The sequence below is a fragment of the Diabrotica undecimpunctata genome, chromosome 8, assembly GCF_040954645.1.
Source record: "Diabrotica undecimpunctata isolate CICGRU chromosome 8, icDiaUnde3, whole genome shotgun sequence".
NCBI lineage: Eukaryota > Metazoa > Arthropoda > Insecta > Coleoptera > Chrysomelidae > Diabrotica > Diabrotica undecimpunctata.
The window spans coordinates 50807060-50830878 of NC_092810.1; the positions used below are offsets into that span (position 1 = coordinate 50807060).

At 33.5% G+C, this 23819-nt stretch overlaps 1 protein-coding gene across 1 annotated transcript in view; it reads left to right on the forward strand.

The window, feature by feature from the left end:
- Window positions 1–1713: 1713 nt before the first annotated feature.
- LOC140447529 (para-nitrobenzyl esterase-like) overlaps window positions 1714–23819 on the forward strand; it is a 30621-nt gene continuing 8515 nt past the window's right edge. Inside the window, exons 1-8 of the mRNA XM_072540228.1 lie at window positions 1714–1865; window positions 4747–4905; window positions 6930–7055; window positions 9642–9789; window positions 15808–15993; window positions 16651–16841; window positions 20140–20323; window positions 22095–22267. Coding sequence (XP_072396329.1) covers window positions 1809–1865; window positions 4747–4905; window positions 6930–7055; window positions 9642–9789; window positions 15808–15993; window positions 16651–16841; window positions 20140–20323; window positions 22095–22267 — 1224 coding nt within the window. The 5' untranslated portion in view covers window positions 1714–1808. The remainder of the gene's footprint in view (window positions 1866–4746; window positions 4906–6929; window positions 7056–9641; window positions 9790–15807; window positions 15994–16650; window positions 16842–20139; window positions 20324–22094; window positions 22268–23819) is intronic.

Below are 23819 nucleotides of genomic sequence, written 5' to 3' on the forward strand. Positions count from 1 at the left end.
ACCCTACTCCTGTGGAAGATGAAGATCTGCAAAAAATCATTTGGCCAGAAGTTAAACCTGGATCTGTGAAGTATTTGAATATTGATTCGACATTTGAAGTCCAAGAAAACCCTCGACAATATAATGAAATTAAATCAATTTTAGATCCTTTTATAAGGGAGCCCCTCATCTCATATTAAGGTGAATGATATGTAATAAAAAAGTTAAAACAAATAATAAATGAATAAAAATATTTTTCTTTAATTGATTTATCATTGTAAAAATAGAAAAATAGGAAACAAATTCCCTCTACCACTGTAATAGTCCAGTTTTGTAGAATTTCATCGCCTTAGAGTAGTTGTTCTGAAGCTATTTTCTTGTGGCATTTTAAATTAATTTTAAATTAATAATTGTGGCTTATTACCACTTAGAGTAGTTGCATGAAAATATTGAATTCCGAAAAATTTACAAGAAAAAACAGGAGAAATACTGACACCAGAAACTACTGACACCAGAAAGATTATATATCTTCCTCCTCAGTCCTAATTCCTTTTGGGATGGGTGACACCATCAGACCTTTACAGTTTTTTCACGTCTTCTTTTTATGCCTTCCATTTCTTCACGATTTCCCTCCATCCTTCTCTGTCCTGGGCTAGTTGTTCGGCTTCATGTAACCCTTGGTTAATCAATATTTTTGTTTAATCTACCCAACGGCCATAAAGTTTGCATTTGGTAAGCTTGATTGTGCTAAAACGTGGTTAAAACACAAAAAAACCAAATTAATGACATAAACTTTGACATATGGATAGTTTTGATAATACATTGACAGCATTGACATCACTGTTACTTTATATTAATTCCTTTGACCAAGAATTAATACAAAGTAACCATCTGGTTGACTCACTTAACCTATTTCTATGTTTTCTAATTACTAATGATGCTTCAGAAAATAATATCTTATCAGGTACTGAAGTTGCAGGTATTAAAAGAAAATCACGGGCCATCTTTGATTAAGTCGGATATTCTGTCTCATGCGTCCACCAGATCCAGATGAAGTCGAGGGGTACGCATACAGTTTTTCAAGGTCCAGTATAATCATATACTTTCTTTTCATTTCTGTGTGATTCTAGAGATTTATTCATTGAGTGTAGAGTTTTATTTTTCTGCTTTTCCAAATATGTTCAGCAGACCATGTCCTGTGAGTATCTGCGTCAGGAGGTAATCCAAACGCCGGTGCCCGCAGTCCATCCCTCTTCTCGATTAGGAATCAGCGACTTCCTCCAGTGCGCCACCCTTCTCATCTCGTCTCATGAATCTTGCCACACCATTATGCACCTCTCCCTTTCTTCTTTTTTTTAAATCTTTCGATATCTTGGGCAATAGAAACTCTTTTAATCTTTCTTGTAATACATGAACTGTGGAGAGATAGCCACCTGGCTAATGTTTATTATTTGTATTACTATTCAAAGAAATATTTCAGATACAACTGATAATAACACATCATAATAATTCCATTAAGATTAATAATATAATAACACTCTACTTGATTTTTTTTACTATTTTTTATGTGATAAAAATTTCGCATTCACAGGTGTTTGCACTTAAGGGATAAAATTTATGCTAAGTTTAATACATAACACTACTACAAAAATATAATCTATTATTTTTCACTTCAAGATAATTATTCACAACAGGTTAATATGATTTATATGTTTTATTGATTAAAGAAGTTATCTGTGTTCGAATTTTATTGAGATAACAGTCGAAAAACAGGTATAAAAGTGGATTTGTGTATACATTTTGTGTCTCTATGTTTACAAAATTAAACCATGGCTCATCTAAAATTACTGTTTTTTTGTGTTATTATATATTTTGCCAAAAGAGGGGTAAGTATAGTTTTTTTCTCTACCTTAGCTTTTATACAAAAAATGTAAAGCAGACAAGTCCATAAAAAAAAGGCTTAAACACGATGTAAAAATAGCTTTAGAAGCCCTGAAGTAATCTCTAGGCTAGTATGAAAATGCCAAGAAAAACTAACAGACACTGAGAAAGTATACCTTATCAAGCACATGGGAAAATACATATTTAAAGGTCATGAGGTAGTCATGGTTGAAGTACTGCAAATAACTAGCAAAAGCATAACAAGCTTTCTTAGTAGACATGCAATAGTCAAGGAACACCTGCAATGAGACTCTTTAATGTCGACTCTGTTGCAGAGAACCAGAAATATTCAACCATTTTTTGCAGGACTGTGAGGTACTAAATCGCAAACTATTATTACTTAGCACGCTTAACATAGGAGACATTACCAAGGGACTCCAAGTTGGTACAGGATTCCAAAATTCTGAAGCGGATATCATAAATAAATGGAAGATGTATAATAAACCAATTGGTAAATTACAACAGATCGCTTAAAAAAAGAAACTATATCAATAACAACATGAAGAAAAAATCGGAAAAAATTTAAGCAGTTTCAAATTGTCTTTATGCTCCAAAATGCTTTCAAATAACACAATTAAAGATTGCCCATGTTGGGAAACTGATTTTACTGACTTCCAATTGCAGTTTGAACCTTTTCTAAACTATAATATTCAAAATATGTGTCCATTGGGAAGACTTAAAAAAATAAGCAACCATCCATCTCTTCACCCGTTTGCCTCAATACCTTTGTATTGGGCATTACGTCTGTCCAAGGTAGTCTCAGTAAGTGTACAGTCACATTTCTAAAGCCTTTAAATTTTAATAGATGCTACTGTTAACGTCCATCCTTCTACTTCGTAAAGTACAGTAGTGCAGGGAGTTCGTAACATTTCGTAGCTCGCCATAGGATGCCAACGCTTAGGTTGCGGTTGCTTAAGAGCTTTCTCATTTTTATTAATCTAGATATTGCTATTTTAATTTGGATCTTAGTCTTTACGTCAGGATTCCACTTATAATTTACTGTGTATCCTAGATATTTGAATCGGTGTATAATTCTTTCTTATACTCTTTTAATATTTTCGATTTAAATATGCAGGTCGATATTTTAAATATTCTTTTTACTTATTTGCATCCAATTCCTATTGCAAGATCGTCAGTCCAACGCAACGTGTTGGTGGACGAGCTCTACTTCGGTAGGCATCAGCTCTTGGTCTTCATTCCAGTGTCCGCTATGTTCATCTGATATCTATCATTCAAGCCAAGTGACCTGCCCAGTTCCACTTCAGTGTTGCTATTCTCTCTACAGCATTAGCCACTCCTGATCTTCGTCATAGCTGGCAGTTTGGGATCTTGTCTCGCACATCCCCTTTGAGCCACACGGATATTTTTCACTATTCTCCCTGTCATAGTCAACGTTTTCGCTCCTAAGTCAACACTGGCAAAACACACGGATTAAAGGTTTTTCGTTTAAGACATATTGGTATGTCGGACGATTTGAAAATGTGGTTCAACTTGCCGAAGGATGCCCAAGTCAGTCTTATACGACGAAGAGGCTCAACGGTTTGGTTATCATTTTCTATACGAATCTCGTGACCTTGGTATTTATAGGCCATTACCTGGTCTATGGATCTTCTTCCTACGCATATGCCTTCGCTGACTACAAGATTTGTTATCATTTGGGTTTTACATATATTTATTTTCAATCCAACTTCTAGGGAGAAAAGGTATAGCTGATTTAAAAGTTCTTTGACATCATCTATTTTATTAGCTTTTAGCACAATATCATCTGCGAACCTCAGGTAGCTAAGCTTTTCTCCATTTATGTTGATACCATGCTCGTTCAGATATGCCTTCTTACAAGTATGATCTAAAAGCTTCGTGAATAGCTTTGGAGAGACGGTGTCTCTTTGCCGTAGTTCTCGCTGTATACAGAATTTTCAGCCAGTCAGTTTTCCCTTTACATATTTATATATTCCGAAAGCGTAGTGAATAGTTTCGATGATATGGTGTGCCCCTGATGTACTCCACGTTGTATCAGGAATTACTGAGTTATGACGATTACCCATTCTAACACTAGCTGTTGAGCTTTTTAGTATTTGTTTAATTATATTTATATACCGATAGTCTTTTCATAGCCTCCAAATATTAAAGCTACTGGTTTATTATATTCAGTACATTTTTCTAAAAGGGTATATTACCAATAGGTGATCGTTTGCTCCGAAGCATAACCGGTTTGTGGCTTTGCAATTCGAGCGTGTCTTGAGGTCTCCGCTAAAAAATTGCCTCTTCACCAATAACAAGATGAGGCAATAGTTTTATATTAAGCACTCTGTTTGATTTTGCCAGGGTAGTTCTGGTGAAGGAAACAAATTCCTACAGATAGATATAAGAACAATGTCTTAGGGAAATATATACAAAGTAGAAAGTTCCCATTTTATATTTTTATATGAGTATTGTGTATATTCACTACATTTTTTTGATATTTTTTATTTATTAAAAACGAAAAACACTCAAAACAGGAAGAATACATCAATCACCAATCTACAAGGACAACAACATACTATAAAAACATCAGTAAAAGAAGCCAAGGGATATTTTTTCTTTTTTCGTACTCACATTTTAAAAAAAATAATGTATACAAGAAATTTTAGTAAATGAAGTATCGTAAAACGATTATTTTGTAATTTCTTATCTTAATTTATTTTTGAACATCTTTTTACTTGCTTGTGTCAAATTAAAAATATATTTCCAATCTATAAGCGGTATTCTTAATAGTAATAAAAATATATATAGTAAAAATTACCAACTTAATAATCATATTTATCATAATTTTTTTGTTATTTGTAGGTAACTTCACCTGTATCTACTACCGATGATTTAATAGTTACATTATCTACAGGAAGTAAAGTGCGAGGGCATGTCCTTCAAAGTTTTGAAGGGAATGACTTCCAGGCTTTTGAAAGTATACCTTATGCAGAACCTCCCACTGGCAAGAACAGGTTTCAGGTAAAATATAACAGATTGATAATAAACACTAGTTCTTCTCTCTTATAAACACTAGGTCCTGACCACCCAGAAAGAGTGACCACATCGTGATGTTATGTAAGGTCTGTTCCAAATCGCCCAGAAACCAAACCATACAATGTACGGTAACGCTTCTACGTAATAGATAAAATGCGTTCCAACTGAAAATGGACCGTTCATCGTACCGTTCCTTTGGCGCTCCAACTCAAGTTGTGATCGTTCAACGTACGGTTTCGAAACCGTTATTTCAGTACGCGGGCACAATCCATGATACAATGAAAAGACATGTCCTTTTTCCTGGACTGTTCTTTCATTGTATCATGAATCATGGGCACAATCTATTACCGTTTGGACTGACCTGCGCATTTAACAATTCTCATGTTTTAATTCTTCGTTTAGTTGGTCCGTTGGTGGTTTTATTTAAATTTTTAACTGAGAAAGTATTTCAGAACTATTTTTATAGTATTTGTTGTTAACATTACACACAAAATTTACAGTAGTGGAAATGAAACTTTTTTGTCTGATTTCAAATATTATTTTTTTCTTCAATTGGATCATTTTTTGCTTAAATTATATTGTTTTTTCTTTCAATTATATCATTTCTTATTCTGATTTGTTGAAGTTTTTTTCTTTCCGATCGTTCATTATAATAACTGACTCTGTCAATTCTAATTTTTTCTAATTCAGGTGTCCTTTTTGACAGGTGTGTTTGGTGTTAATATAAATTTTTATTTCTAAAAATTTTTCCAATTTTTTTCTCACACTCAAAATTTATTTACGGCCTTTACTTACAACTGTGTACATTAGTATAAAATATAAATATTCATATTCAATAACAAACTTACCCGTTTTGTTTTGATTATCTACAAATTTCTTGTAATTCCTTTTAAGCACCCTCCAACTATTTAAACAATTATTGGGTGTTACTTTGATATTACCATTATCATTGAAATGTTGGACTATTTTTAGCCACAGCAATTTGGTACTAAACTTTGCGTTTGTATTTGATACATAAATCTAGTAATAATTTGGAATCGTTTTCGGTCCATTTACAATCAAACTTGATGTTTGTGTTTTGTGCAGATGGTCTTGGCGTGGATGGATAAAAAATTATAAATCTGCAATTTACAATAACACAATATTATTTTAACTAACAAATATTATACCTTTTCCAAATTTTACTTATCTGGTTAAAATTCAGAAAGAGAGTCAAGTGTCAAATAAACAAACAAATAACCAATTTTACTTCTTTGTGTTTTTTCCTGTTTTTAACGAATGGCCAGAATTCAAACAAATAACCAGTCCTTAGGTCAAAATCCGTTCCAACACGTCTGCGTCTCCCCTTCGCATCGTAAGCGATGTTCTGTCTATCTTCTTAGTTTTTCTTGCTGTTTTGTCAATATATATGACGTTCCTTATCTCTTCAGATCTAACGATATCTTTATACATATAATTTTAAAAATATTACTGATCAAATGTGAAATCTCTTAAAAAATGTCTTTAGTAAAATTAAAAACTATAAATCCTTGCAGTTTCAATGCAGAAACATAGCACTTTCCTACTCCGTCTCGCAAAGGAAAACAACCTTTCTTAAGTAGCAGAGCTACCAATTAAATTTAATTTTCGGCTAGCTATTTTTTTAAAAGAGGTAGACCACTGCAATTTTTCCAAAACTCTAAAATATCCACGTTTGGTTGAATCTTTCGTCGTTAGTATTTCAATATCGATCTAATGAATATCCTCTTCGGCTAATGAATCATTAAATTCCAAGATCATTGTTGAAGATGATGTGAATGTGGAGTTTATGAAGGCAAAGGGCTTATTAAGTCGCCCGCCCCCGTTTTGGACTGTTTGGATCCTGATGGTATCTGTTACACTGAAATTCTAAAATAGTTTCTAGAATAGCTTTTGCTGATTACTTATCTTAATTTGGATTTAGAATAGAACACCTCAACCTTTACAATTAGCTAGATAAAAAATATTAATAACATGTTTTTATTTTTTAGCCTCCTATACCAAAAACACCATGGGAAGGAGTATTTAATGCAACTTCTAACAATAAAACTTGCCCTCAGTTTGGTTATGGTATATCTGAAGAGGACTGCCTTATTGTAAATGTGTATAGACCAGTGGTAAGTTATTGTAATTCATATAGTAAAAATTTCACCAATTACACTCCTGTAAAATTAAAGTGTTATTTTATATTTCAATTAAAGACTCAGTATTAAATGCACATAACGCTTTTGCAAATAAACACTTTAGTTGTATTATTTGGCGTATAGTCTCCTAATAAGCAAATATATTAAGGTAAAACAAGAATAATAAAAAAAATGGTAAATGGTTGAATGGTGAACTACAACGTTTGATTCCCTAAGTCAAAACTCAAGCCGATATGACAAACTAAAAGAAGAAAACTTGACAGCCGCTTTGTTAAATTGGCCAATGGAAGTGCGGCAGCCATTTTGGGAGTGTTTGCAGCTTACAACTCACTTGCGACCGTGTCACATCTGGCGGAAATCACCAAAGAAAGCTAGATATGTTCTGGAATACATTCCCAAAGCTTGGAGAATCGCCTGTAAAATCTGGTGACGAAACATGTCACCCTGGCGGAATTTTTAGACATAAAAGGTGCATTTGATAATACCCATATCAATAGGTATTCTTATATCAACAATGAGTTCTTACATCAATAGGTATACATACTTCAGTTGGATAACTCAAGATCTAGATCAAGACATAGAGATACGTAGCAGGATTGAGCAAGCCAGAACAGCATTTACTAATATGAGAACCTTGCTAAGCAATAGCAGCCTTAACTTAACTCTTCGATATCGATTTGTAAAATGTTACATTTACTTACTTACTTACTCCGTGGCGTTACAACCCTTCGTGGGTTTTAGCCGACTTGACAACATGCCTCCACTGTTTTCTGTCTTAAGCAACCTCCATCCAATTCTCCACGCTCATAGTGCTTAGGTCTCCTGCTATATTATCTCGCCACCGGAGACAAGGGCGTCCGCGTGGTCTCCTTCCAGTTGGAACTTCCTCCCACACCAGTCTTACTGTTCGTTCATCAGAATGTCTTCTGAGGTGTCCTGCCATTGGAGTCTTCTGGACTTTATTTCTTTTATGATGTTGGCGTCTGGGTAAAGTTCTTCGAGCTCTTTGTTAGTTCTTATCCTGATGCTTCATCCAGCACAGGGCCAAAGATCTTCCTTAGGATATTTCTTTCCCAAACACATAGTCTCTCTTCGTTTGCCTTTGTTATCGTCCACGTTTCGCTTCCATACATTACAACGGGTCGTATGATGGTTTTATAAACCTGTATCTTCGTACGTCTTGTTAGTTGTTTCAATTTTATACCGTTTTAGAGGGCAAAAGACATCTGTTGCCGGCCTGGATCCTGTTGTTTACTTCTTGTGATCCGTTATTGTCTTCAGTTATTGTTGTTCCAAGATACTTGAATTCTTTAACGCGCTCAAAGTCATCGATGGTTACATTTACTCTATACTGCTATATGGTGTAGAAACCTGGACCATAAAGGCCAATGTGATGAACCGATTGGAGGCCTTTAAAATGAGGGTATTTAGAAGACTACTTAAAATTCCCTGGACAGATCATACAACAAATGTCGGAGTAATAAATCGAATGAACAGAGAACGAGAATTGCTGCCAATAATAAAAAGAAGAAAAACTGCTTATCTGGGTGATATAATAATATTTCGAAATTCCAAGTACCAGTTCTTAAAGCTTAGTATGGAAGGGAAGATAGAAGGAAAACGGGGAATCGGAAGAAAGAAATACTCATGGCTTAGAAACATAAGGGATTGGACAAACCTTGATGCCCATACACTCTTTAGAGCCACACAAGACCGAGAGGAGTATGCCAGAATTGTCACCAACATCTACTACTTGGATAGGGCACCATAAGAAGAAGATATCAATACATTGTGCACTGATGAGGAAGAAAATCAACAACACAATAGTCAAGTGGATTGTTCAGATCCTTCAGAGTAGAATAATATACACAGATACGTATGAAGGTGTCAAAACCTGAGGAAGTAATGGGTGCCCTTAAGAGAAAGTATTGTCACTAACAATATGAAATATAGTCATTGATAACTTGCTTCATGGGCTTAGCAGCTAATGAATTTGGATCCAGCGTTTTGCAGACGATATTGTAATAGCCTAATATTTCCAGTACTGTTGCGGATCAGATTTCATACGCTCTTCATTATATAGAGAATTGGTGTCTAAAAGAGAACTTCTTTGTGGACACTTTTAAATTAAACTAGTAACATTTACTAATAAGAGGTCAAGTGTTTAGGAATACTATAAAGAAACTAAAAAGAACCAATGAGGATAAGTAATTAAGGGTAAACCAAAATTTCAAATTCCATATTAACCACATAATCAACAGGGTTCCTCGAATCTTCTAAAACTATAGTCAAGTTATAACTAAAACCTGGGGCCTAAAACCAAAGGTAGTCTATCGGTAGTCTTAAATTTACTTTGGAAATTTTCTTCTTTCTCTGGGATATTTGGTTAGTTTCTAGATAATGCTGGAATATCCCCGAACATGTATAAATCCCGCGAAGGATTTATAACATGATAAATATCATCTAGTAACTTTATATCAGCCAATAAACCACAATCAAGGTTTTATTTCAATCTGGATCTTTGTTTATTACTCACACTAATTCTGTTATATTTTTTAGAAATCTAGCAATAAAGAGTTATTACCTGTATTTTTCTGGATTTACGGAGGAGGTTTCAACAGTGGACTTGCTAGTATTTATGATCCCAAATTTTTAATTGATTATGATATTATAATTGTAACAATTAACTATAGGATAGGAGTTTTAGGTAAGCATTTATTTAAATGTATTAAAATAGATATAGAATAGATTAGAAATTGATATTAAAAATATTTATCATAAGTCAACCGTTTCAAGTTGATTTTATGGAAGCCAGTTTAGTACCTACTGCTGAGGGCATGATTGATGGAAAATTTCGGTCACATTTCTTTTAGTCACGAACTCAACAGCTATAGATCATTAACCCAGGCTGTAGGTGAAAAAGTGTGTAGCAATTACTGAGTGTTTGAAACTACCCTGTTTTATTAAAGGCGATGTCAGGATCAACTCGTGATTCGTGTACTTCTGGATTCATAGAGGAGTATGGTTCATTATATGACTCCAAATTGTTGATCGCTTATGATATTGTAATTAATCAACTATAGGATGAGAGTTTTAGATAAATATTCACTTAGAGATATAAAATTAGAACAATCCCATTCAAAAATGATAATGTGACGGTGAATTCTAGCTACGTTAACGCAACCGATTCTTTATGTTGCACTCTCCAAAAGACGGTACTTTTATATTTTATTGAATATTCTTACACTTGAATACTTACAAAGTTAACCGAGATCAGGTCGGACAAAGTTGCGTTACTACATTTGCACGGTGTTAGCAATTAATAACTATCTTTTACTCTAGCGATGTGTCCACTTCCATTTAATTTTAGCTATCTGTTTTTAATGTCCTATACACCACCACAATTTTGTCATTTATAACCCTATCTGTCAACGCTATGGCCAACAATGATCTTTCCACTTACTTTTCGTGCATATGTCCTTGTTAGACTAAGTGTTTCTTCGCCATGTATGAGAACAGGCAGGACACATTGATCAAAGGTTCTTCTTTTTAAGCTAATATGTATATCACCTTTAAAAATATCAAGTATTCTTCTATATGCTGTCCACCACAGAGTTATTCTCCTTAGCAGCTTAGCAGTTTGATTATAACTCGTGGATTATCTGAACGGCCATGATTGATATATATATATATATATATATATATATATATATATATATATAAACAAACAACACAGTTTATTAGGGCTGCAGTCAGTAGGTTTGGCCGGGATGTTATAGAAACACTCTTTTGACTTTTCGTCGAGCTTTCGAAATTCTTTTATTCCTTCTTCAAGACACTGTAATTAGAAAAAAGTGTAAATATTTACAACATATCTCAAATTGTCATTACAACTTACTAGCCGTTGAGATTATTTGTGAAAAGCTACGACACTTAACATTAAAAATACACATATAAAATATAACATGTAAAATAATGGACAAAATACATTTTAAAATTTAGTTGGAAAGTTAAAACTTTGTTAGTGACATCTTTTAATGGTGTGTTCTGACTGATCCATAGAGAACAGAAAAAAAAACAGAAATAGTGTGATTAAAAGGTTATTAGGAGTTCTTGCTACACACAACGCAAAAGTCTAAGGATATTTTAATAATTTGACAATACCAATGACAGAAATTTCATGGCCATATAAATTTGCTTGTACTATAATTGTTGATACAGACAGTCACTTCTTATCAAAAAAAAAATTGTAAAACTGATAGCAATACGTATTTTAGAATGTTTTTTATAAGGGACAAAAAAATCGACATTTTTATGTTTTGTTTATTTTTAATTTTAGTCACTTTATACCATTCTTGCTTAATAGGTGAGTTAAAGATATTGTCTTTTTGCCATGCAACGACAACATTTAACGTTGGACGAGATGAATAGAGCCGTGGGCCTCCTTTAAGCTGGTATGCGACAAACTCAAGTTGCTGACCAGCTGGGTGTCTATCAAAGCGTCGCAAGTCGTTTGTGGTCGCTCTACAATCGTCGCTCAAGACCGATATTTAATTTTAAATGCCAGAAGGCAGCCAAAAATCACAGCACCCGAGCTGGTTAATGAATTACAGCTTGTACATAATGTAACAATTAGCAGCAGTACTGTAAGGAATCGTCTCTATGAAGCCAATCTTCGTAGTCGGCGACCACTGAGATGTCCACCTCTATCTAAAGGCAATCGCGCTGCACTGACTGGGCCACAGTTTTGCTTAGAGACTAGTCTAGATATTGATTTCATTCAGATTCCCGTCGGACAAGAGTTTGGAGACGACCCGGAAATGGAAAACGATTACGACATCTTCAAGAAGTGTATACATACAGAGGTGGTGCATTAATGTAATGGGCCGGAATCATGATTGACGGAAGAACTGACCTCATTTTCCCACGTGGCTTTCTCACGTGACATCTCAAGTCAGCAATATTTAAACACTATTCTTGAACCTGTTGTGCGCCCGTTTGCTGCTGCTGTTGGAGAAAATTTTTACTTTATGTATGATAACGCTCGACCACATGTTGCGCATATTGTAACAAACTGGTTGGATAACGAGGGTATTGATGTATTGCCGTGGCCAGCACAATCACCGGACTTGAATCCCATGTATGAGACATGCTCCAACGCAAAATTCCTCCACATATGGACAATATCTACAATGAGTTTCAATGAAAAGAGCTTCTGAGAGAAAAATGGACACAACTACCTCAAGCAGACATTAACAATGTGATTCGGAGCATGAACAGTAGATGTAGAACTGTGATAAACGAACGTGGTGGCCATACTTTATTTTAAGTTTAATTTTTTCGTATTTTTGACATTTTATGGTGGTATGTGAAACATGGGTGATTTGCAATATATTTTTTTTGCTCCAATTTTCTGTTTTTTTTTACAATTTATGGTTTTTGACATATTAAACAACAATTTAAACTACAAATTTTGTATTACTTTTTTTAAATTGATTAGAGATAAACAAAATACGTCTATTTATAAAAATATCCCTAGACTTTTGCGTTGTGTGTATTATATTACTGGAAGTAGTATATTAAACCTGTCTTGATAATATGCAACATGTTTTGTATGCAGGTGTATTATGGTGTGTATATGTAAATATTACTCAATTTATCTATGTCTGACTTTTTATTTATACAAGACGTATTAGATTTTATGAAACACATTTTCAAGAAAACACGTTTTGAATGGTTTTTTTCTTTTGCCAAAATACAGGAATCTTCGAAATTAAATTTATGTTTTAAAGTTAATGCATGTTCTGTGAGCGCACATGCGTTTATCTTTTTGGTTTTTATGTCGCTACGATGAATTATTACTCTATTGTAAAAATTATAAGATGATTCTCCTATATACACGTTTTTACAATTGGCACACGGTATAGAATAAACAACATTCGATGACTCCTGTATTGTGAAAGGATCCTTTGTCTTTGTGTACAACTTCGATACCGTTTTCACATTCTTAGTTGCAATTTTTAAGCCACTGACATTTTTGAAAATGTTCAATAGCTTAGGTGTGTGAACTGGAATATAGGTATTCCAGTTCTCACATCTTATATAGGAAATACAACTGTTTGTATTACTTACATGTGTTCCACTTATTATTTGAGCGTAAGTTGCATGATTTTGGTTGTATGAGTTTGTATTATTATGGACATCATTTACATTTGTTTCGCCTGTTGCTTGTGTGTAAGTCGCGTGATTTTGATTGCTTAAGTTCGGATTATTCTGTACTGTATTTCTGTTATATTTCAGTTGATTTTTCGCTGGAGTGTGCGATGATACTCCTCTTGCTCTGTTTCTACTGCTAATTAACTCTTTATATACCATGCATCGTTTGTAATTTGCGGTGTGTGCTCGATTGCAGAGAGCGCATATGGCAGGTGTGTCCCTAAGTTTTTTACAATCGGCTGACATATGGTTTCCTCCATATTTGACACAGTGATAAGGTCTATTAAGTATGTCTTAGAGTGTCCATACAATTAGCATCTGGTACACTGAACAATATTATTCTTTTTATACAGTGGCTCAATAACTATTTTTGCGTTGTTTATAAATTAAATTTAATATATTTTTTATTATTTTGATTAGGTTCTATATCGACGTAGAACATCATTAGAGGATCCTTACTTACTCTGTGTTTTATATTTACAATATTGCGTATTAAATGCCCATATTTTTCCATTTCACTTTTTATTATAGTAATGGGCACTGTATGATTTAGATTACGAAATACAACTCTGTATGCTCTATCCTCTTTCATTTGGGTGCATCCAAGGTATGTAATTTTGTCGATTATTTTCAAGGTTCATTATTAGCTGTGAATTGTTGCTGTATTACGTCGTTTTTACTTACTGCAAGAATTTTGGTCCTCTTCTTAAAGTTTAATTTCATGCCGTATCTGTCACAGGCTTCCACTAAATGGTCTATTAATGTTTGCAGATCCTCCGGATTATCAGCAATCAAAACTGTATCGTCCGCATATCTTAAATTGTTTATGATTTCACCATTGATATTTGTACCTTCTCCTAAACCATCAATAGCTTCCCTGAACAGCATTTCCGAGTAAGTATTGAACAACGTCGGTGACAAAATGCAGCCCTGACGTACTCCCCGTTTTATCGTGAATTCTTGTGAGGTTTCGTTGTCCTTGTATACTTTGTAAAAAGTATAAATTTTTAATTAGGCGTTAATCTTTGTCATTAATACTAGATTCTTACAGTATCTGGAATAATTTTTGATGTTGCACCTTGTCAAATGCTTTTTCAAAGTCTATAAAGTATGCGTAGACTTCGCAGTTTATGTTTCTAGCTCTCTGTATCACTACTTTTATGGAAAATAGGACCTCTCGCGCTCCCAGTCCGCTTCTAAATCCAAACTGAACACTGCCAATGTTTTCTTCAAGTTTTCTTTATATGTGAGAGTGAAAGAAGGATTTTGAGTACATAGCTCATTAAGCTTATAATTCTGTAATCAGAGCATCTGGTGGCATTTGCTTTTTTGTGGAGAGGGATGAAGGTGGAAACTAGCCAATCTGTAGGAAATTCTGCAGTTTCATAGATTTTGGGCACCTGATGTAAACATTAAATAATGGCCTATAGAATCTTCGTATTCCGAAGAGTCAAATTTGAGTCCGATGAACATCAAAAGCCCTGTTAGCTTGAAAAATACAATTACTATTTTAAGGAACAACGAAAATGAAGCGGAAAACACAAAAATAGTTACAGACAAGCAGGCCATCGAAGTTTGCAAACCTAAGAATGCTTTCCATCCTCGTATTAACTTCATCAAGAAAGATACTTTGGAACCATCGATAAATCTGGATGCTTTGACCCCACTAAGAGTTAGAATAACCAATAAAGCAACAGTCGATATCTTCTAGCAAGATTAAGGGAACCGTATATTTTGTTATATGTATGTAAGAAGTGGTATAAGTTATAAAAATTTTTGACTATATAAGCAGAAATTAAAGAGGTGTCATATTTTCTTCAGTAGAGAGGTTCCACCAAGTTTTATAGCTTCTGTAGAATGTAGAATGTAGAAAATGGGGCGGCCAATATAGCTTCTGTAACTATTCCATCATCTCCCGCAGCCTTGTTGCTTTTCATTTTTATTTATGATTCCTGTAGGTGAACTATAAGGTTTTAGATTATTTAAATATGAAACGATTTAATTGACCATCTGTACAAATATTGTGGATTTCAGTGGATAACGATCGTAGGAGGCTAGCAGTTAGAAGAATATTAATGTTTTAATTGATCTGAAGTGGTCAAAAGATTGCATAAATTTGTTAAGTCAAGCACGATAGGTCATCTAGGAAACTGTTTGCCATTTTAGTCAAGCATTTGTCATGATTAATGGATATTTTTACGTACACAAATTATATTAAAAACTGCGATTGTCCACTTTTGACAAATTTTTCATTAAAACATCTATCTATGGATAATTAACTTTATTATGAACTTAAGTTTGGTAGCATGTTAATAGAATTATTTAACTTAACTTTACAGAATAAGGAATAGATTGAAGAATGCATTAAACAATTTACACAATCGTTTTTTCTTAAGTTGCATTTTCTAGGACCTATTTTAATTTTTTATACAGTAAATAATGTTAACTTATAAATAATATTGATGTATATATATTTTTTAAAACTGTTTCAATCAATTTCTATTTGCAGGATTCTTGACAACAATTGACGATAATATTCCTGGAAACTTGGGTCTTAAAGATCAAGTTCTTGCTCTTCAGTGGGTACACGATAACATTAATACTTTTGGAGGGGATCCCAAGCAAGTTACAGTGGGTGGTGAGAGCGCTGGAAGCATGTCTGCTGCATTCCTTTTGCAGAGCAAACCAGCTCGAGGTATGTATTTTAGTTTATTATCTCTTAACAACGCTGTTTAATGTTTAATGTTACTACGTGTCTGTTTTTCAATGTGCCTCCACTAAGTTGTCATTTCATCGTTTTCGTGGTCTTTCTACTGATCGTCTTCCTATTGGAGAACCGTCTCTTGCCGTCTTTACTACTCTATTTGTTGTCATTCGGCTTATAGGATCGTTTCATTCTACTCTTCTATTTCTTATCCAGTCCATAATGCCACCTTGCATTTATGTCGTATATCTGTACTTCTAGCTCTGTTCCATAGTGTTTTAACAGTGTTTTCATTTCTGATTTTTCCAACATTCTTTTTGTGCTCTCTGTGTCAGGTCGTGTTTCTGCCGAGTATGTCATTATTGGTCTGATGATAGTTTGTATAATAATCAAATGATATTTGTTTATATTTTCATAATTTCCTATAAATATAATTTTATATAAATATAATTAGTAAAACATTTTAAAAATTTTAATATTTATCCAGTCATAGCAGAACTACAGTCAATTTGTGTACCTAACCAGGGGGTGGAGGTTAAGTATACAATTTGAAATGTTTCATAGTTTTTTTAAGTAAAAATACATATACCTAGTATGAACTTTCGCGCTAGTCTACGGTACCGCATACTGTACTACTTTTTTTTGTAGGTTTATACAGTGGAATCATCCAACAAAGTGGCTCCTCTTTAAGTGGAATTTTCTATCCATCAAATGATCGAGAAGTAGCATTTGAATTTGGAAGACAATTAAATAGTTCTTTTAATTCTAGTAAATCTAGTGATTTATTAACTGTTTTGCAAGAAGCACCCTTAGAAGAATTAATAGAGCTGCAGACTACGGTAAATATTGATTTTACTTGTTGATTATTAAATTTATCGAGTCTTTTCATTGGTAATAGAAATATAAAATGTTGGACACTACAAAAAAAAAACAGATTTGTTGTGTACTATCTGTTTCTCGAATTATTATATCTTAATCCTGAGTGAACAGAACCATTAATATTAACTAATTGGGCAAGTTGATAATCTAATATTGAGCTGTCTTAGTCACATCACTTCTTTCTTGATAAGCAATTGAAAGTTTGCGAGATGCGACAATCATGCTATGAAAGTTCTTCCTGATCTTTCTACACGAAATCTATTTTGCTCTTCGCTATGATCGTATTCTAATTTTACTCTGTCATTCAATATTTTTCCTTTCAATCTCCCCATCAAACTGGTAACCATTATTCCTTTATAGTTAAAGCAAAACCTCTATTTTCCTTTTTGTAAATTGAGCTGATTCATTCGGTATTCCAGTCCTCTGGGATGAATTCTTTTATAAATTTGTTAAACAATTAACCAATTCACTCAAGGAATACATCTGGTCTGTACCTAATCAGTTCAATGGAGATATTTGAGCGTCTAGAGGCTTTACCATTTTTAGACTCTTTCGGTGCGTTCGTTAATTCTTTCTTAGATATTTCTCCTACTTATTTTATTACTTATTTGTTGGTCTACCAATTCTCCTTGAAATTTTTACCTATTCATATTGTAATATAATGTTTTTCCATTTCCTCATATCTATCAATTTTATATTTGACTCTTCTTTTTCTTTTGTGCAAATAGACCTTATAGCCTTCAAAGCTTTTCTTATTCTTGTTCTTTCATTGTACCAATTTATTTCTGCACATTTTTTTCTACATTTCAAGCCCTGAAATGAGTTTTTTCTTCACCAGATAAAAATCGAGTAGCTTCTGCTGGATTACATATACAGGCAAGATATAAAAATAATAGGCAAATATATAAAACAGAAAGGAACAACACCAGCTTTTAGAACAAACAACTACTTTAGCAAATATATTAAGAAAAACAAGAGCCAAAAAAAGCAATTAAACAATAATGTATACAAACTTACTTGTGGTGACTGCCCAAAAACTTACATTGGTCTAACTGGTAGAACTTTTAACAAACTTATAGCAGAACACAAAATAGCTTTTAATAACAGAAAAACAGAATCCACGTACGCACTTTACCTTCTAGATCACAATCATTTTTTTAATGACCAATTTTAAATTCTCTATGTTTAAAATCAACGCCTTAAGCTATCTTTATTAGAATCTTATGAAAATTAATAAAGTCTGGAATTCACAACTTGACACAAACAGCTCTCCCTTCCTCAAATTATTTAAATTATTCAGTTAAAGACTATGAAGTATAAAGGAATAGTAAAAATACATTACTTTAGAAAAGTGCTCTGCCAAAACAACTGTAGTGATAATAAATTTCGTAGAATCTACAAGGAATCTAAGTTCCTGTAGTTGGCTTGTGTAATCTAATGTTCATGTAATATTTAACTTATAACTTAAGCATAGAAGGCCCTGTGTGTTAAAAAGCAACATTTGGCACCTGATAAATGTAAAACTTTTTAAGTTACAAGTTCATGAACGTAAATAACTGATTAGGTGTTCACGGAAGAAGTTGGTTAGTTGTTTTGTGTGTGTTGACAAATATATGAGATGAACAAAAATTGATGGTTGGGACGTGGTTTTTGTAATATGATGGTCGTACAGTACTCAACTTATAACTTAAGAAGAAAAGGCCCTATCTGTTATAAAGCAACACTAGGTACACAATGAGAAATATAAAAGGATAAGTTATAAGTTCATGAGCTTAATAGACTATTGGATTATCCTGACAAGAACTGTAAAAATGAAATGGTTGTGGGTGGCTCTGTTAAATTTAAGTAAAAAAGTAAGTTGTGATGTTTTTAAAATTATGAAAAGAGGAAAGACTACAGAAGGCTGAAGTCTCCAGAGATCCGAAACCAAACCCTGAGGGAGATGTGTGGATAAGTAAAATGAGAACTGAATAGTTTAGGAGGGAGATGACGAATAATCTACTCTGAATTTAGAGGTGTCGAAAAGAAGCATGAAAAACAAGTTTAGGTTGGATAGAAAGAAGTGGGGAAAGATGGAGAGTATGATGTATTGAAAGAGAGATTTTGGAGTGAACTAAGGAAGATGGATAGTTAACGAACGAATAATAATAAATATAGATTTTTTTGTAAGAGTAAATTAAGGATGTGGGTTATGAGAATAGTTGGCGATGGAGAGGGAGGAAGTCTCGATTGAATGAGACATGACGATTAACACAATTTGGACTTTTTTGTTTTTCTTTAAGAATTTCAAGGTCTTCATATAAGTCTAGTTTGAGGTAGTTTTTTTTGGGAGATTGTGAATAAGTGAAACGTCTTCTGGGATATTGAGGGTGTGGTTGTGTTCTTTGAGATGTTGAGAGAAAGTGGAAGGGTTTTCTCTTTTTGTGTGTTCTAGAGAGCGTGAAGACAGTGATCTACATGTTCTACCTATGTAGGTGGCATCACAATCTGAACATTTTAGTCTGTAAACACCACTACGGTTCATATAATTGATCTTTGGAATTAGATGTGTGCTGACCCAAATTATTGGGTACTTTAAAGGAAACATGGATATTTTCAACCGAACGTTTGATAAGATTTCGAATATCTCCAGAAAGACTTTCGTGATGGTATGGGAGTGAAACGTAATTGGGTTTGGTGGTAAGGTCTCTGGGGAACGCAGTCTCCTGCAGGGTCTTTTGTTGATGAGTTTGTTGATGATGTTGTGATCATATCCATTGTTGACTGCTATTTGTCTGAGTATGTTAAGTTCTTTTTTGTAGTTTAAATCTGAAAGTGAAATGGTTTCTAGGCGATGGATGTAACTATGAAAATCTGCGTATTTGTGTGACATGGGGTGATTAGATGAGAATGGTATTACGTGGTCAGTCTGTGTGGGTTTCCTATAGATACTGAAGTCGAAGTGGTCATTTAATCTGGTAATGGTGAGATCAAGAAAATTTATTGACATAGATGATTCTAGTTCCGTGGTGAACTTGATTTTGGGGTGAATTTGGTTAATTTTAGAAAGTAATAGTTCAGCTGAATTGGAGTTACCTGAAATGAAGACTAAACAGTCGTCAACATAGCGAAACCAATGGAGTATTTCAGAATTTTTCATGATCTGTGTGGATTCTAAATGATCCATAAATACATCAGCTAATAGAGGAAAGAGACACAAGTGTTAAAAACAACAGTTTTTATTGTTTTATCATTAGATATATTTTAATTGTTTTGTAGTTCTCTTATGGAGTTAGACCACAAGGATACGCGAATTCTCTTGTCTGGAAGCCGGTTATTGAGGAAGAGTTCAACGAAAACGCTTTAATTACTGCACCCATGCACAGCGCTATTCTCAATGGCCAATTCAACTTTGTTCCTATCCTTATAGGCTTTAACTCTGAAGAAGGTTTGCTGTTTGTTAGTAAGTAATTTTTTTCTATTTAGATAATTTAACCAGAAATGAACGTCCTGTTCTTTTTCTCTAAAAGTTAATAAATGTTTATTATTATTAATAAATAGTAATTAGCTGTTCTTTCTCCAAGAGGTTTGCCTTCGATCTGACACTACCTTATGAGCTCCAATTATAATGCAAATCACATCATATTATTAGTGGAACATATATTTTTAACAGAAAATGAGTTATTGGTGAACTTGCGAATTATGTTGTCAATAAAAAAAATGGTAACATAATTTACATTGCTGAAAGAAAAACAGTGATTGCAATTTTTAAGTAACCATAAAGCTTTTCAAGGCACAGCACGGTCTTCAGTCGCCAAAGAAAGTTACATGAATTACCACATAAAACAAAATGTAATTTGATGACGTAAATCTACTTTATTGGATTGGTAACTAAAAGTCACTGAACGGAGCTGTAATATGCCCTTTTAAGAAAGATTTCTTCGATCAAGGGGACAATGATACCCGATATAATATATTTTTTACAACTGATTTAAAGCAATCATCTAGACTAAGTTTGAAATAAAGATAATAAAAAAAGAATGAAAGAAATGGGGAATAATTTGATGATGAATATAAGGAAAATATACACATAAAAATGTTTTGCTACAAGCAATGCTACAAAGAGATATAAAACAAAGCAGCTATAACTACAGAAGGGCTTAACTTAAAATCTACAAAAATAAGCTTTTGTAGGTACTATCAAAAACATCTACCAAAATAACAAAGATGAAGTCAGAATGGATGAACAACTTACAAAACCTATAGAAATAGGCAGCGGAATAAGACAAGGGTACTCATTGAGCCCTATACTCTCCAATTTAATCATGGATGAAATCATCAAAAGCAAAGGAAAAGGATACAGAATGGGAAACAAAAAAATAAAAATACTCTGTTACGCAGGCGACGCAATATTGACAGCTCAAGATGACGATAGTTTGCAAAGACTGGTCGACAGATTTAACATAAGAGCAAAAGAATTTAATATGACAATTTCATCTCAGAAAACTAAAACAATAGTAGTCAGCAAAGAACCAACCAGATGTAAAATAGAATTTGTGGCATCAGTATTTAACAAGTAATGGAAATAAAATACCTTGGAATTACACTTTTCAGTTATAAAGACCTGGACAAACAAGTGAGAGATCAAGTACAAAAGCAAATAGATGGCAAGATACCTTAATAACACTATATGGCGAAGAAGACACATTAACAATGAGATGAAGTCCAGAATTTATAAGGCCAGTGTAAGACCAATAATGGCATATGCCTCAGAAACAAGACCCGATACAACCACAAGGCTACTGGAAACGGCAGAGATGAGAGTACTGAGAAGAATTACAGGAAATACGCTAAGAGATCGTAAGAGAAGTAAAGACATGAGAAGAAAATGCAACGTACAGTGTATAAATAAATGGACACAAAAAAAAAAGAATGAGGGAAAAGAAGGAGAATGGAGAAGACTCGTGTCAAAGGAAGTATCGGACGACTGCGCAAAAGATGGAGTGACAACATTTCATAGAGGTATTAATCCGCCAATGAACAAGCAGAATTGCTTATAAAGAGAAAGAAGACGGAAACGAAGAAGAAATATTTTAGCCTTAAGTACGTATGAGTATACTCAATAGAATGTTACATTCAAGCTTTATTAAAAATCTTTTGAAAACATAAATAGGTACAATGAACATATAAAACCCACATCATTGACGACCAGATTCATAATCTATATTTTTCAGATGTTAGTAGTGATGAGTTTAAACAAAGAGCAATATTTTATGATGAAAACCCAAAGGAAATTATATCAGCATCTTTAAATGTAGCTGAAGAAGCAAGAGAATATGTTGGTAGCGCATTAAAGAGTCTCTACACCAACTCATCATTTGAAGAAGACGCATTTTCACTTATAAAAGTAAGTAAATTGTTTCATAAATTTATCTATCGCCACGTTAGGCATAAATAATTAGATAGCCTTTCTTTAGTCGTTAAAGAAGTAAATTATTTAATTTTATTTTTACATAATGTATTACGGGCATTTTAGATTCCATTGCAAAGGCAGCGAACAAATCTTTCACACCTATTAAACCACCAACTGAAACTCGCAAAACCTCGTTCTTACGTGGTGTGACGCAAACTGTCTAGCTGATTAAATTTTAAGAAAAAAATGATTTTAAAGAATTTAAATACAATCTAACTCTTTTGTTTTTTTTTTTTTTTTAATAGAAGTAGTACGCAGATATCCGTAAATCTAGCTGGGCACGGTATTGCTCTTCTTTTAATAGGCTAAACCTTTCATCAAACATTTGAAAAAAGATTAATAAATTATATTTTCATAAAACGAGATAATGTGAGTTAGGGCGGTGGCGTAAGGTTATTTTCAATGTTAAGTAACTAGGGGAGAATAAGAAACAAATTCATTAGTTTATTTGCAATACTTTTTCTAACTTTTTATTTACTTATTGGCTTTAAAATTATACAATTTAATTTTTACATTCATTTTAACATTATTTTGTCTACTTTTCCAATCTATTTTGCGATAACACTGATACTCCAGTCGTCAGAGACGAAACTGCCACTGAACCTCTACAAATGATACAACAAAGCTATATTTTAATGAGCATATTAACTTTGGGATCCCAAAAAAGATGGAAAAAAGTTTACCACTTTTACCCCCGGGTTTCCCCTTAAAACCCCCCTCGCAGTAGGGTAAAAACACAAAAAAATCGATTTACCAAGAATCTGTACAGCGTAGGAAAAATGTTTTAAATAAAAAATGTAGCTGAGAAAATTTTAAATAAAAATCTTTGTGAACATTTTTTGTGTAGAATGAACCGTTCTCTTATAAACAACGCATGAAGCGACCGTAGATTTTGCATGTCAGTGTTCAGAAATGTAAAATAATGAAAATTATTTAAATTTGCCGCGCATTTGTAGACGGGGCCTTAGCTGTATTGACGGTTGACACTTCATGTCTTGCCGAAAAAGAGAAGAGTCGCCACCCGCCAGCCGAGAGTGACAGTCGGTCGAAAAAATAGGTTAACAGATGGCATGTCGATATAGTCGATATTATTTTTGTTATAAGAGTTTGGATAATAAATTTGGTATCTGTGCACATATCCTTTAATTTTTGCTAGAGATACAGTCCACTAGCGAAGTTAAACCAGCGCACCAGTTACAAGGGCGAACAGAATCATTCAAGAGAACAAGAATGGTCTAACCTACGCCAACATAAAACAGTCAGTTACGCGCGTGAAATCAATTTTCAATAAAATTTGTATCAGCTCGACCGTAAAAATTCTATATCTTTTGATTTAAGTGACCTATCTACAAAAATCAAAAGAACGGTTAATTCTAAACAAGAAATGCTTAGAAACATTTTTGTTTAAAATTATCTCAGTTACATTTTTTATTTGAAATATTTTTTTCTATAGCATACAGATTCTTGGTAAATCGATTTTTTTGCG